We start from the raw sequence: 13,848 nt of genomic DNA, 5'->3' as shown, positions 1-13,848 counted from the left end.
TATTTATTTTTTAATTTTTCCTTAGTCGAGGGTACACCAGAAATATCCTATCTACTTTCTCATGGTAGGGGCAAAGATTGCGTATACACTACCTTCCTCAGACCACCGGTGAGATTATACTGTATTTGTTGTTGTTGAACTCTCTCTGTAATAAAAAAAAATTGTAACAAAAAAAAAATTCTCCACGTGGGGTGGGGGTAGCTTGAGTATTGGTGTTTGGTTTGGTACAATATTAACCATAGTTAGTTCCAAACCCCATGTGATGCCTCTTCCTAACCATGTCTAGTTTAATTACATGTGTACATCTCTGGTTAAAGTTATAACTCACATACAAAAATAGAAAAATAGAAAAATAGAAACAAGAAAAAGTAAAATTTCACCCAAAAATTTAGAGACAGAGAAAGAGAGAGAGGCGTTCAATGTATTAAAGCTAAAGAATAAAAATAAAAAGAAACAAACAGAAAGCCAAACAAAAACTAAGGATCTTCTCTACTCTTTTTCTCTATGCTCTTAGATTTATCCTACCTTTGATTTGCTCGAAACCTTAGCTCAAAAATCTGGTATGTATTTGATCAAATAATCTTTAAAAATCAAATCTTGATCAAATTCTCACACTCTTGTACCGATCTTATCTAAAAAAAGAATCTTTTTTTTATTCGTCGAATTTATTTTTGTTATTTTATTATGGGTTAATTTTGATTGCTGATTTGAATTGGGATTGATCGGAAGTTTGATGGGTGTGATTTAAATTCATTCAGTATTGGAAGTTTTTTTCTGGGTAATTGTTGTTCTTGATGTAAGTAACTTATTTAATTCATGTTGATTTTATTATTTTTTTGTGAAGTCATATGTATAGTTCTTGGATTGCGGAATTTGTTTGGATTATAAGATTTTAGACTTGAGCAATATATATGATCATGTTTGATATGGTTTGTTAAAAGCATTTCAATTGGAAAAAAAGCTGTTTATTAGCTTGTTTTTTCTGATGTTCTGTGACAGCTTAAGAACTGGGGTTCAGTGTTTTTGTTATAGTTATGTGCATTGGTATGAGGTCAACACATTTGTGATTTTTTAATAATTGTGAGTTAATTTCATGGGTTGATTCTGAGAAAGAAAGAATTTTTTTTGGCAGCTAAGTTATGGCATCAATGGTTGCAAAGGCATGTGCTACGACGTCGGCTCAATATTCATCGGCTTTGACAGTCTTGGAAAAAGGGAGTAGGAATAAGAGGAAATTCAGGGCGGATCCACCTCTAGCTGATCCAAATAAAATAATTTCCTCTCCGCATTTTGAGTGCACGAATTTTGAATTTTCTGCGGACAAATTTGGAATGATCCCTAGTCATGAGTTATCGAATGGTTGTGATATGTGTAGCTTGAAGCAAGACGGCTCAGAAAGTTTGAAACTTGACCTCGGATTGTCTTGCAGCGTAGGATCATCTGAAGTAGGTCCGAGTGAGCCTAGAGAGGAGGAAGTTGAAACAACTGAAGAGTTCCATGATGCCGATTGGAGTGATCTTACGGAATCCGAGCTAGAAGAGCTTGTCTTGAGCAACTTGGATACAATTTTCAGGAGTGCAATTAAAAGAATAATGGCCTTTGGTTACAATGAAGATATTGCCACAAAGGCTGTTTTAAGGTCTGGTATTTGCTATGGTTGTAAGGACATTGTGTCGAACATAGTGGAGAATACATTGGGTTTTCTTCGTAGCGGCCAAGAGATTGACTTGTGCAGGGAGCATTATTTTGAGGATTTGCAGCAGATGGAAAAGTATGTGTTGGCTGAATTGGTCTGTGTTCTGCGGGAAGTTAGGCCTTTCTTTAGCACTGGTGATGCAATGTGGTGCTTGTTAATATGTGACATGAATGTATCTCATGCTTGTGCGATGGAAAGTGATCCTTTGAGTAGTTTGGTTGCTGATGGGAATGAAATTACCTCTGCTTCTGTGCAGCCTTATTTGCAATCCGAGGCCAAAAGTTCCGAATCCAACAATAGAATTCCCTGTAAGCCAAATCCTTCAGTTGCTTGTGCACATTGTTCGTCTGAGACTTCCAGTGTCGCTTCTGTAACTTGTGGGCATAGCTTTCAGTTGGAGGCGTCCGCTATGACAGGAGTTCATGATGTCAAACCCAAATCTTCATTTGCTCTGAGTGGAATGATCTCAGAGAAAGATTCTTCAAGTTCTCTGTTTGACACTGTTGATAAAACATTTACGGCAGTTGGAACACCCAATCCTCCAACCGTCGACGAGGAGTTTGTTGGTAGTCGAAAGTTGTCTGGGATCACCAAAAGAGAGTACATACTTAGGCAGAAGTCCCTACATCTTGAGAAACATTACCGTACTTATGGTTCTAAAGGAGTCTGTAGGAAACTCAATGGTTTTGGTGGTTTAGTTTTAGATAATAAACTTAAGTCCATGGCAGATTCTGCCGGCATGAATATAAAGAATGCTTCATCAAAGATCAATAAGACCAGTTTTGCTGTGACTCAAGATAATATACACCATAGTATCGCAACAAATAATGGATTTTCTTCAACATCAGTATTTGGGTCCGATAATGTCAATGTTTCTGTTCCATTACCTAATGCAAATATGCCTTCTTCATTACCGCAAGTGAATACTTCACCTGCATTGCCCACTGCTGATACTGAGCTCTCGCTCTCATTCCCTACCAACTGCAACATCACCCCGATGCCTCTTCGTTATAATGCTGAGGGCGCTGTTTGTTCTCTTAATATGATTCCAAATGAAAAATCTATTGCTCAATGGGTTCCTCAAAACAAGAAAGATGAAATGATTTTGAAGTTAGTTCCAAGGGTTCGGGAGTTGCAAGGTCAGCTCCAAGAGTGGACAGAATGGGCCAATCAAAAGGTTATGCAAGCTGCTCGTAGACTGAGTAAAGACAAAGCTGAGCTTAAGACACTTCGGCAAGAAAAAGAGGAGGTGGAGAGGCTTAAGAAAGAGAAGCAGAGTTTGGAAGAAAATACCATGAAAAAGCTGGCCGAGATGGAGAATGCCTTGTGTAAAGCTAGCGGACAAGTCGAACGAGCTAATGCTACTGTTCGTAGGCTTGAAATTGAGAATGCTGTACTAAGGAGGGAAATGGAAGCTGCCAAATTGCGTGCAGCAGAGTCAGCTGCGAGCTGTCAGGAAGTATCACAGAGGGAAAAGAAGACGCTCATGAAGTTCCAGTCCTGGGAGAAGCAGAAAGCTATATTTCAGGATGAACTTATAGCTGAAAGACGAAAGCTGGTGGAACTGCAACAACGGCTGGAGCAAGCTAGAGATGTTCAAAACCAGCTCGAGGTATGTTTACTGGGGGTTTAAGATCATAAATGCTTCACAAGATGCTTCTTGCCAAAAAAGTATAGGCCTTTAGCTAAGTAAAAAAGGCTGTAATGTCTAGTTATGTACTAGGACCTTTAACCTTTAATTCTTAAAGAGGAATTTTTTTTGCATAACTTAGGTAAAAGGATGCTAATTAACAAGCTTAATGCTAGTAAATTGTGTTTAAGGTCATATACAATGCCCAATAAAGTCGGTGAATAAGTGGTATTGTGGTAGCTGGGCTCTCCTCAGTCGGACATGTGCATCAGTCATTGGCAAACTGACATCTCTGTAGAAGCTACATGCAATCTGACTTCTGTGATGGGGATTGGTACTTTTTCCTACTTGAGAGATAAACCTAATCTCTCTCTCTCTCTCTCTCTCTCTCTCTCTCTCTCTCTCTCTCTCTCTCTCTCTCTCTCAGATGGGGATTTGGTACTTTTTTTCCTACTTGAGAGAAAAAACTAATAATATAAATGAACCTCTTCTATGTGTTTGCTTAAAAATGACTCGACGTGGTTTTTGAACCCCTCTCTCTCTCTCTCTTCTTTATTTTACTAACTTGTGTAATTTTAGAATCTGAAAAATGAACAAGGGAACTTTGGTCTGCTGGATTCTTTATCTGAGAGTAGCTTGACTCTCGTCTGTGCAAATTTCTATATGTATAAGCAAGAGTTGGGATCAAGAAGCATCTAACTAATGCAAGATCTTTTCTGCATCTTTTGGCTTTGTTCTGTTAGTAGGTGTGCATAGCATGTATGTGCAGTGCCATTTTACTCACTTTGTAATAGGGTGTTTTTGAAGTGGGATAGCTTATTGTCTAAGGACAATGGGAATGAGGTATCTCCACCTCTCATAGCGTCTTCTCACATTTTTATTCATGTGTTGAAATCAATATGCTTTGACATTGATGTCTGATACGGACATAATGTTTCAGAAGACATCTCATGTGATACCTTGATGTGGTTAACTTTTAAAGAAATTTATCAAATGGATCTTGAGACGTAATGTAGATAAAATGGTACTATGTAGAGTTACAATAATAGGTTATTGGCACTTGCCTCCTACATGCATCATTGCAGTTGGAGGGCTCTTACAATATTTTGCAGAAGCTTGAACGGATATATTTTTATTTCTTGCTTCACTTGAGACTTCACATTTTCCATTTTCTTAACTCTTAACATGATCTTCGAGTTTGTTTCACCCTTGCCAAAGTATTGGTAAAAGCAAATCAGTATCACAAAGAATATTTGTTTCCAATGGAGCATGTTTTGAAAAGTTTGACAAGAGAGGGATAGCCTTGTGAAAAGGACCTTATACCTCCAACCATGAGTTTAGGGGTTCGAGTCACCTAGGGAAAGTGGGGAAGGGTCACTTTTTGGGAACGAGGGGTTTTGGGTGGGTGGGGTGGGGTGTGGGGGTTGTGGTTTACCTTATCAAAGAAATTTTATGTCTCTGATCAGAACCATATAGCTCTTACACTTGTGTTTTTGCCTTTTGATATAGTATGAATTTGCTAACGACAAACGGTAAAGGGAAGTGGTTGGCTTTGCAGGTCTTTCATAGATCTTTATACTTTCAACTGATGTTCTTATACTAATGTGATTTCTCCAGATGAGCTGTGCTCTTACCGACAAGCCAATGTCTTGCAGGGTAGATGGAAGCAGGAAGAAAAGGCGAATGAAGACTTACTTAGGCAGGCTAGTTCAGTAAGGAAAGAGAGAGAACAGATTGAAACTTCAGCCAAATCAAAGGAGGATATGACCAAATTAAAAGCTGAAAGTAGCTTACAGAAGTTTAAAGATGATATTGAAAAGCTAGAAAAGGAAATATCCCAGCTCAGACTAAAGACCGATTCTTCAAAGATAGCCGCTCTTAAAAGAGGCATAGATGGAAGCTATGCTAGCAAACTGGGAGACTTTAGAAATGCTTCATTACAAAAGGACACTCAAATGCCTTATATCTCCTCAACGGTGACAGATTTTGAGGAATACTCTCGGGATGGAGGGGTAAAACGAGAGCGTGAGTGTGTGATGTGTTTGTCCGAGGAGATGTCTGTGGTTTTTCTACCATGTGCTCATCAGGTGGTATGCACGACATGCAACGAGCTCCATGAGAAGCAGGGAATGAAAGAATGTCCTTCTTGTAGGAGCCTGATCCAGCAGCGGATTTCTGTGCGTTATGCCCGTACTTAAACGTCACTTCAGGGAATGAGTTAAAGCTATCAAAATAATGATTCATGAAACTTCATAATGAATAATGCATTTGTGTGGCCCCTTTCGGAAGTCTGGACAATTATGCTTGCAATATGTGACTGTTTTCAAGAATGAAAAAGTAACATAAAAAAGAAAAGCAAAAACAAAAAGAGAAAAGAGTGTTAAGTGTGGCCTTTGTAAATCATCTATTCCCTTTCGAATAAAACTTGAGTTTTCCTCCTTGTCTTCTTTAATAAATGTTTTTTTATCGACAATATGTTTAAAGTGAACTTGGCCAATACTGTGCTCACTATTGCTGTGATCTTCTCTGAATTTGTGCATTAGAGAGAGGATCTCTTATCTGCAGCTTATGAATGCACTCTTTGTACGTTATGTGACACATTGTATATACTGGGCACTTCAATTTCTGCACGCTTACATAAAATGATTTTCTTGGCCTCTGAAAACAACCTAAGACACAAGGCATTGGTATGCAGAGTTACCTGTGCGGTACTAGCGCCAGTGACAGGTAGCAGGTAGCAGGTATTCAGTGCCAGGTAGCAGGTATTTAGTGAAATTGTCGCAGTACGTACAAAATGGCAAGGGCGTCAGCGTTACACCCGACCAAAAAAAAAAAAAAGCTAAGACACCAGGGTACAGAACTGCTAATACCACTGAAAATGCACGTCTCCCCTTTCACCCTTGTGACAAAAATGATCAAAATTGTTACAGATATAACGAGAACTGAAACTATTAATCATGTTCTATTTGTGTCAAGCTCAAGCTCTTCAAATAGCGCCTTAAGGAAAATCTAATGGGCAATTAGTTTTGTTTCATAATAGATGCAATCGTTCTGCCTTGAAATAATTAATTTTCACTTTTCTCACGAGTCAAATAATTATTTTTCACTTTGTTTCTCCGGAGTCAAACCAAGCGATGAATTTCCTGCAGCATATAAATGACTTTTTTTTTAAACAGCTAGTGAATTTTCATTAAATTGTACATATCATGTAATCATCAGATACAACGGTTCCTCAAATGATAGGCTATTCACTACTCTTTCAGCGAGAATTTGCTCAAGTTCTATAACTGCACTTATCATATCATTAATCATATAGTGCATAGTTATGTGTATTGGCGTAATACATGATAGAATTGATATTCATTTGAAAAATGTTAAACTCCTATGCAAGAATACATATCAAAAAATGAAGTTTGTATCATCTTCCCTGCCCCGGAAAGGGATCAAAGAAAGGTAGACTGCTTCTCTCCCGGACGAATGACGACTTATGTAGTGGTTGGCCTTCCTACTAGAAAGTCTTCTTGGTCGAAGAGCCTTTTTTTTTTTTACTAGTAAGGGCGCAGGAAGCAAAAAACTTGAGCAAAGGCAGTTTTCGTCTTCTCCACCCTCTCCTTTTCAAGGGAGAGACTGCATCCCTTCCCTTCGGTAGGTTATTTTGGTTTCCAAAGAATTATGTTTGAAGCATTATAAAACTGGTTAAATTTTCTTATATTAACTAATTAAGCCAATAAACCAACTTGAGACAGAAATAAGCATTTAATAAAGCAAAAAAGCGCAAAAAATTGACAAGGTTCCTATGGCTTGATGCGAAAAGCGGAAAGTGAAAAGCACAATCCACGACAAAAAAGTAGCAAACATAAATTGATTTACTATAGTGATCAAATTGCAATTGCAATAACCAATTTCAGTACAATAATGCCTTGAGATTCAAAGAACATGTCGTTTCTCGTTGGATTAGTTTGTATTTCGTTCTCTGAAAACACATATTTCTATGAAGTGCATAGCTTCACCTGTGAAGTGGTAATCCCAGGCTTTGCATCGCTCATTGCTTTAAGCGAGGAAGCGATGGCTTTTAAAAACAATGCAAGGGAGATTGGCCTAGCAGGACGTATTTTATATCTGGTACAATCCCGGTTGGATAAGCCATATACCAGCTTTCATGGGGTGCAACAACGCCATCTTCTCAAGACTGTATTGCTGCAACGTTGAAGAACAAGATACACAGTTCATCAGAATAATGATTAATGAATAGGACTAATAATTATTAGGCAACAGAGCACATATATAAATGGAACTTGGATGAAAGTAATCATGTTCGGCATGACCAGTTCACGCTGACATTACCTATCTTTTAATTAATTTCCCCTTTTTCTGTTTGTTTTTTTCTTCTCTTTATTTTCTGTTTTTTTTTTTTTGGTCTTTTCTTTGTTTATTTTATTTTGCTAATGATGATATGAGTTGAGTTTAATAAAAGGAATGAGGATTCATATTGTCGACCCCAACTTGTTTGGGACTGGGCATAATTGTTGTTGTTCTTTCTTTTCTTTTTTGGTTTATTCTTGGATTTTCAAAATTCTAAAAAATAAAATACCCATCTCTCCTCCAGCAGTGCACCCATCCTCCTGAGCTTTAGCTACAGAAATTTCCAATACTGCAGCAAATAGCAGGTATAAATGTTAAATTTTGCCCGCAATAGCTAACTCGTGGAAAAGCTCAGTTGGCCTAACCATATCCGCGGCTGAAACATTTAGTGTTTGCTATCAAATAACCATAATTTCTGTACTCCTTAAGTCAGTCAAAGGCTTCTCCACTGAAGATCTAGTTCAGACTCCACCCAGTGATAATCACACAAAATAAAGCAACTTGATATGTTGCTTCTGCAACATCTCACAGTCACCAACCACACACACTGACAGTCCAAGCTTTATAGAAACATAACAGACAAAAGCATTCAGTTAGGTAAATTCAGTACCTCCACCTTGCTCATAATCTCTGGCTGTCAGAGCAGCAAGAACAATCGAGCCGAGCCCCAGGCTACATGAAATCTTCTTTAACACCATTTGACAAATAACACAAGCAAGGTATTATAGTATCACTCAGCAATTAGCAAACCAAACCTGCACGAGAGAGTGAGTTAATCAAAATCTTTGCAAATCAATCATGTTATATGGAGGTAACACTATACATACCATATTTTATGGATTCCGGTTCCTGTATTATCACTTCCAGCAACTCTTCCAGGGTTCGATATCCTCCTCCTACACTCAGTAAAGGAAAAATGACATTGATACGCCAGCACCAGAGAGCATTTATAGCTCAAAACGATAGTTTATTCTTTCGGGCACTTACCTGGAAGACAAAAGAAGCATCCGCCTAGTGACCTAATCCAGCTTTACACTCGTTAGTCATATCTCTGGTGCTTTCACTGGATAACTGTCACTGCAAATCATGCCAACGGTAAATATTACAGTCGAAATCACTTCAGACAGTCAGATGGACTCCTAACAAGAAAGAATTTCTGAAATGAAGTTTATTTGGTCTATGAAGTTTCAAATTTTCTACATATTGATCTTTTTCAATGCAGTAATGACACAATATACAGCCAAAACAGCAACCAAAGTTTAGATTAATTCCAGGTCCCTTTTGCAGTTTTTCAATACTTCTACTGCAAATGTAAAGTTCTAAGCTCAAATATGATCTTATCCCTCGTATCAACACCTATGATTAAAACACTTGCTCGTAAAAAATATATCAACAGACAAATCAACAGGATCAGTGAGACAACATAGTGTAGTGTCGTGAGTTCAAAATTCCAAGAGTCTATATTCACAAAATTTTTGGCTTATAAGTTCCTTTTAAAGCCTTCTTTATTTATGGATCTCTATAACAACCAAAGTATATGCTCTGTATCGCGCATCAAAAGGGAGATAACTAGCTCGTAGGAGTTCAACAACCTATTTCATCTCAGATCAATAAAAATAGAAAAACCAACTTACAGTTCAAAAGTAGAAGAAAAATCTCCAAAAGTTGAGATCAACTTTATATTTGTAAGAATTGCAATTGTTTACCCACACAGAACATAATCCCCCGGAAACCCCCACTTCTCCCCACTTCTTTTCAAATCCTATAAACAGTGACCACTCTTTTAGAACCAAATTGAGTGACCCAGAAAAGGAGGAAAAAGGGAAAAAACTGTAAAGAAAACGCTAAAACCAGCAACCTGACAGAACAGCAGTCCATTTGAACATGTCGATCATTTAGATGGAGTTTAGGCGGTACCTTTACGGAATCCTCATTCTTAGATCACTCATCATCTTAGCTATTCTGAGAGAGTAAGCTCCGATTAGTGCACTTTGCTATACATAGAATAAACTGCCAAATCAAGTCATCTCAACCGACTGCAACAGCCAACTCCTGGGTTTCATCTGAGCTGGATGTGCCAACATCAAGGTTAGTAAACGTGCCCGCGTGCACATTTCTGACGTTTACATGATGAACCAGTTCATTGGTCATTTCATTGTATGCTTCCCTTGGAAGGATTCCGGAATTTGAAACATTAGTTAATAGAGTTAAGAATGAAGCAGAATGGCGGTGGGATCTATACAGGAGATTTTTCATCAACCTCAGATTAAAATGGTCAACTTCAATACTAGCATCAACCATTTCAAGTAGGATCTCTTTAACCATGCAAACATCACTTCTTTTACAAAAACCTGAGAGAATCTGATTATAGGTCTGTTTACTTGGCGCTAGACCAACCTCCTTCATTTGGAGGAACAAGGCATATGCTTTTCCAACTTGACCACCAGTGAGTAGTCCACTAATGGCAATAGTGTAAGAAACATCATCCAGTTGGGACTTCTCTGAAGCAGCTTTCTTGATTAAGCTAACAGCTTTGTGAAATTTACCAGATTTTATTAGCCCATTTATTATCACAGTAATTATATGAGAATCAAGCCCAACATGACTTCTAACAAGTCCACAGTACACCTTGACTGCCTCTCCTATCCTACCTGACCTGCATAATCCAGTCAGTAATCCGGCAAAGGTGTACTTATCTGCTAGGAAACCTCTATCTATCATGTCATTGTAAAATTCAATAGCACCAGCAGGATAACCAGCTTTGCAGAAATAGCTAAGGAAAGAGTTACATGCAACTAAATCAGGTTGGATCTCGAAGCCAGTTATGAGCAGAGGTAATTCAACATATTGCTTAGAGAGACAGACAGTTGTAATCAAAGAACAAAGAGTATAAGAATCGGGTGTTAGTCCTTGCTCCCGCAAAAGGAAGAAAGCATTAGTTGCATCTTCATACCTTCCCATTTTAGAGAGGCTATCTATTAACACGTTACAAAGAACCAAATCAGGGAAGCATCCTCTTGATTCCATGGTATTCAAGATCCCAAATGCCTTGCTTGGCATCTGGGACTCAAAAAATCCCTTGATCAACGACGTGCAAGTTACAACATTTGGCGAATAGCCACTCTCTACCATCTTGTCAAGCAAGTGAGTCGCAGCATCCATGTTGCCAGCTTTACAATATCCATCTATTAATATACCCCAAACTCTATCGGATACAGGAACACCCAAAACCATCATTAGACCTAATATTTGTTTTGCCTCTGCTATCCGACCTCTTTTACAGTAACAACTCAAAATCACAGAAAATGTCTCCTCATTAGGATAATAGCTTTTCCTCAACATAATCTTAAGCACATCCTGAAGATTAACAAAATCATTGAGCTTACACAAGTTACACACAGCAATGCTATAAGTTAAAAAATTTGGAACCTGGGTTTCTTTCAAAACTCTAAGTGCCACTTCGACACGCTCAATCTTGAACAATACATCCATTACAATGTTCCTAGAAAAAGTATTTGGAGTATAACCATAACTCAATATTTCCTCAAACGCCTCGAAGACCCTATCATACATTCCGCCAAACCAGTAAATTCTCAACAAAAACATCAAAGTTTGTGGCTTTATTACACAACCAACCTCCTCCAATTCCTTAACTATCCCTTTCACTGTTCTAAACCTCTGTGTCAACCGAGAAACAATACTAATCATATGGGTCAATGTGGCCCTGTCATGAAAGTAATTATGTTGTTTTGCACACCATAAGAAAAAGGAAAATGCAAGAATGTCAGAACGGCAATTTGATATAGTTTTATGTACAATTCTAGGGGTAAGGATGATTCTTGAGGAAAAATAACTTTGTGGGTCATCAGAAAAACATTCAATGGAACTATCTGGAAACTTCTGGTAATGTCTAGAGGAAAAAGAACCTTGTGGGTCATGAGAAAAATATTGAATTTGTGAACATAGACGTTGGAATGAGGCTAAAGATTCCATTTTGAGCATTCGATGTGAAGCAACTTTTCCAGTGGAGAACCATATCCATAACATTTCCAGTATATAACACCAAGAAACGCAAAATGCAGCATATAAAGAACATAGGGGAGAGATTTGGGCGGTATTATTTCGACCCTTTGGACTAAATTGACGAGTTTCGTGAGGACGGAGCTTGGAAGTACGGCTATGTGCTGGTAAAACCCTAGAAGACGACCAAAAAACCCCCCCCCAGAAGAGATTACCCGACTGAGTCCAAGACCCGAATATTGGCGCCTGCTATTTTTGGGCTTTTGAATATTGAGGCGCACTTGTTAAAAATTGCATGGGGCACCCTTTTTAACTTATAGCCGTTTTATTTTTCCATTTGCATCCGTATGATTTTTTTGTTAAAAATATTTTTAAAAGTTGATTTTGTCCTTCTTTAATAAAAGACTATTGACAAAATTGTAGACTACACGACAAACTTCAGCATATTTTGGTATGAAATTTTAGCAAATAAACTAAATAACTCCAGCATGCATTAGAAAAAACTAATTAGAAAATTACATACTGCAAGACAAAAACTTAAGCATGTTTAGTCTGAAGTTTTAGCAAATGAACTAAAAAACTTCAGCTTGTTTAGACTGAAGTTTCGGATAAAACTCATGACAAAATTGTAGACTGCATGACAAAACTTCAGCATATTTTGGTATGAAGTTTTAGCAAATGAACTAAATAACTTCAGCATGCATTAGCAAAAACTCATTAGAAAAAATTTCAGCTTGTTTAGACTGAAGTTTCGGATAAAAACTCATGACAAAAATGTAGACTGCATGACAAAACTTCAGCATGTTTTGGTATGAAATTTTAGCAAATGAACTAAATAACTTCAGCATGTATTAGCAAAAACTCATTACAAAAAACTTCAGCTTGTTTAGACTGAAATTTCGAATAAAACTCATGACAAAACTGTAAACTGCATGACAAAACTTCAGCATATTTTAGTATGAAGTTTTAGCAAATGAACTAAATAACTTCAGCATGCATTAGCAAAAACTCATTAGAAAATTACATACTGCAAGACAAAAACGTAAGCATGTTTAGTCTAAAGTTTTAGCAAATTAACTAAAAAACTTAAGCATGTTTAGTCTGAAGTTTTAGCAAATGAACTAAAAAACTTAAGCATGTTTAGTCTGAAATTTTAGCAAATGAACTAAATAACTTCAGCATGCATTAGCAAAAACTCATTAGAAAATTACATACTACAAGACAAAAACTTAAGCATGTTTAATCTAAAATTTTAGCAAATGAACTAAAAAACTTAAGCATGTTTAGTCTGAAATTTTAGCAAATGAGCTGAAAAACTTAAGTATGTTTAGTCTGAAGTTTTAGGAAATGAACTAAACAACTTAAGCATGTTTAGTCTGGAGTTTTAGCAAAAGAACTAAAAAAACTTAAGCATATTTAGTCTGAAATTTTAGCAAATGAACTAAATAACTTCAGCATGTTTAGACTGAAGTTTCAGATAAAACTCATGACAAAACTGTAGATTGCAGGATAAATAACTTCAGCATGCATTAGCATGAAGTTTTAGCTTCAACATGAAACAATTTCATGCTACATTAGGATGAAATTTTAAATTCAAGGTGAAACAATTTCATGCAAGTGTGATTCTGAAGATGAATATGGACAAGTTTCTGATTTTTTGATAAAGCTACTGAGAGGAGATGAGGAGATCCTTTTTCACGAATGAGGTTGCAGATCACGCGATTAATGCATGGTGCAAGTTTTATAGCTTTTGTCAGGGGTGTAATTATCATATTATTACGGATTTTTTGTCTGCTGGCTACCAAATCAATAATTTTTAAAAATAAGGTACAAGTTAAAAGGTGACACAAATATAGGGTACGACTGCAAATCCCCACTTGTTCATCCAAATAATTACGTAACAATTAGCTGAGTTGGCCATTTTTTAAATTATAGCAAAATAGCCACTGATCCGATTAAATTGACTTGTTTTCCCCCAACTAAAATATGGAGTAACTCCAACAATCACTATTGGTGTCCGAAACTTTGACAAGTGAAATCCCAATAAATAATATTGGAATTAAAAAAATTGTTGAACTTTCAAACCTAAGAATGATTCCTGATTTTTTAACATTTACTAGTGCAAAAAATCAAGAACAAT

At 37.1% G+C, this 13,848-nt stretch overlaps 2 protein-coding genes across 6 annotated transcripts; one reads left to right on the top strand and one right to left on the bottom strand.

Moving 5' to 3' along the window:
• Positions 1-349: 349 nt before the first annotated feature.
• LOC104102702 (putative E3 ubiquitin-protein ligase RF298) lies at positions 350-5,764 on the top strand. Of its 4 annotated transcripts, XR_687747.4 has the most exons (4): positions 350-560; positions 1,133-3,308; positions 3,518-3,660; positions 4,982-5,047. XR_687747.4 is itself a non-coding variant. In XM_009610490.4 (3 exons), the coding sequence occupies exons 2-3, from the start codon at positions 1,140-1,142 to the stop codon at positions 5,040-5,042; spliced, it is 2,268 nt and encodes a 755-aa protein (XP_009608785.1). In that variant the 5' UTR covers positions 350-560; positions 1,133-1,139; the 3' UTR covers positions 5,043-5,764. The 4 variants fall into 4 exon arrangements, 3 of the variants coding, with proteins under 3 accessions (XP_009608785.1, XP_009608784.1, XP_070042247.1); XM_009610490.4 differs by lacking the exon at positions 3,518-3,660 and having other exon boundaries at positions 4,944-5,764; XM_009610489.4 differs by lacking the exon at positions 3,518-3,660 and having other exon boundaries at positions 353-560; positions 4,982-5,764.
• Positions 5,765-7,174: 1,410 nt separating this feature from the next.
• LOC104102701 (putative pentatricopeptide repeat-containing protein At1g16830) lies at positions 7,175-11,934 on the bottom strand. 2 transcript variants are annotated; one of them, XM_009610487.4, is made up of 5 exons: positions 9,606-11,934; positions 8,676-8,765; positions 8,516-8,584; positions 8,299-8,443; positions 7,175-7,523 (listed from the first exon to the last, which is right to left on the bottom strand). In XM_009610487.4, exon 1 carries the CDS (start codon positions 11,733-11,735, stop codon positions 9,717-9,719), a length of 2,019 nt encoding a protein of 672 aa, XP_009608782.1. In that variant the 5' UTR covers positions 11,736-11,934; the 3' UTR covers positions 7,175-7,523; positions 8,299-8,443; positions 8,516-8,584; positions 8,676-8,765; positions 9,606-9,716. The 2 variants fall into 2 exon arrangements, with proteins under 2 accessions (XP_009608782.1, XP_009608783.1); XM_009610488.4 differs by having other exon boundaries at positions 8,305-8,443.
• Between the last annotated feature and the right edge of the window lie 1,914 nt (positions 11,935-13,848).

Source organism: Nicotiana tomentosiformis, chromosome 9 (assembly GCF_000390325.3).
Source record: "Nicotiana tomentosiformis chromosome 9, ASM39032v3, whole genome shotgun sequence".
In the NCBI taxonomy this organism is placed as follows: Eukaryota; Viridiplantae; Streptophyta; class Magnoliopsida; order Solanales; family Solanaceae; genus Nicotiana; species Nicotiana tomentosiformis.
Note: the sequence above shows the minus strand (reverse complement) of the source record. Positions and strands in the feature narration are given on the sequence as shown.

Coding starts and splice junctions, on each gene's coding strand:
- LOC104102701 (XM_009610487.4), bottom strand. CDS start 11,735: ATGTTATGGATATGGTTCTCCACTGGAAAAGTTGCTTCACATCGAATG.
- LOC104102702 (XM_009610489.4), top strand. CDS start 1,140: ATGGCATCAATGGTTGCAAAGGCATGTGCTACGACGTCGGCTCAATAT. Junction 3,309..4,981: donor ATGTTCAAAACCAGCTCGAG/GTATGTTTACTG, acceptor AATGTCTTGCAG/GGTAGATGGAAGCAGGAAGA.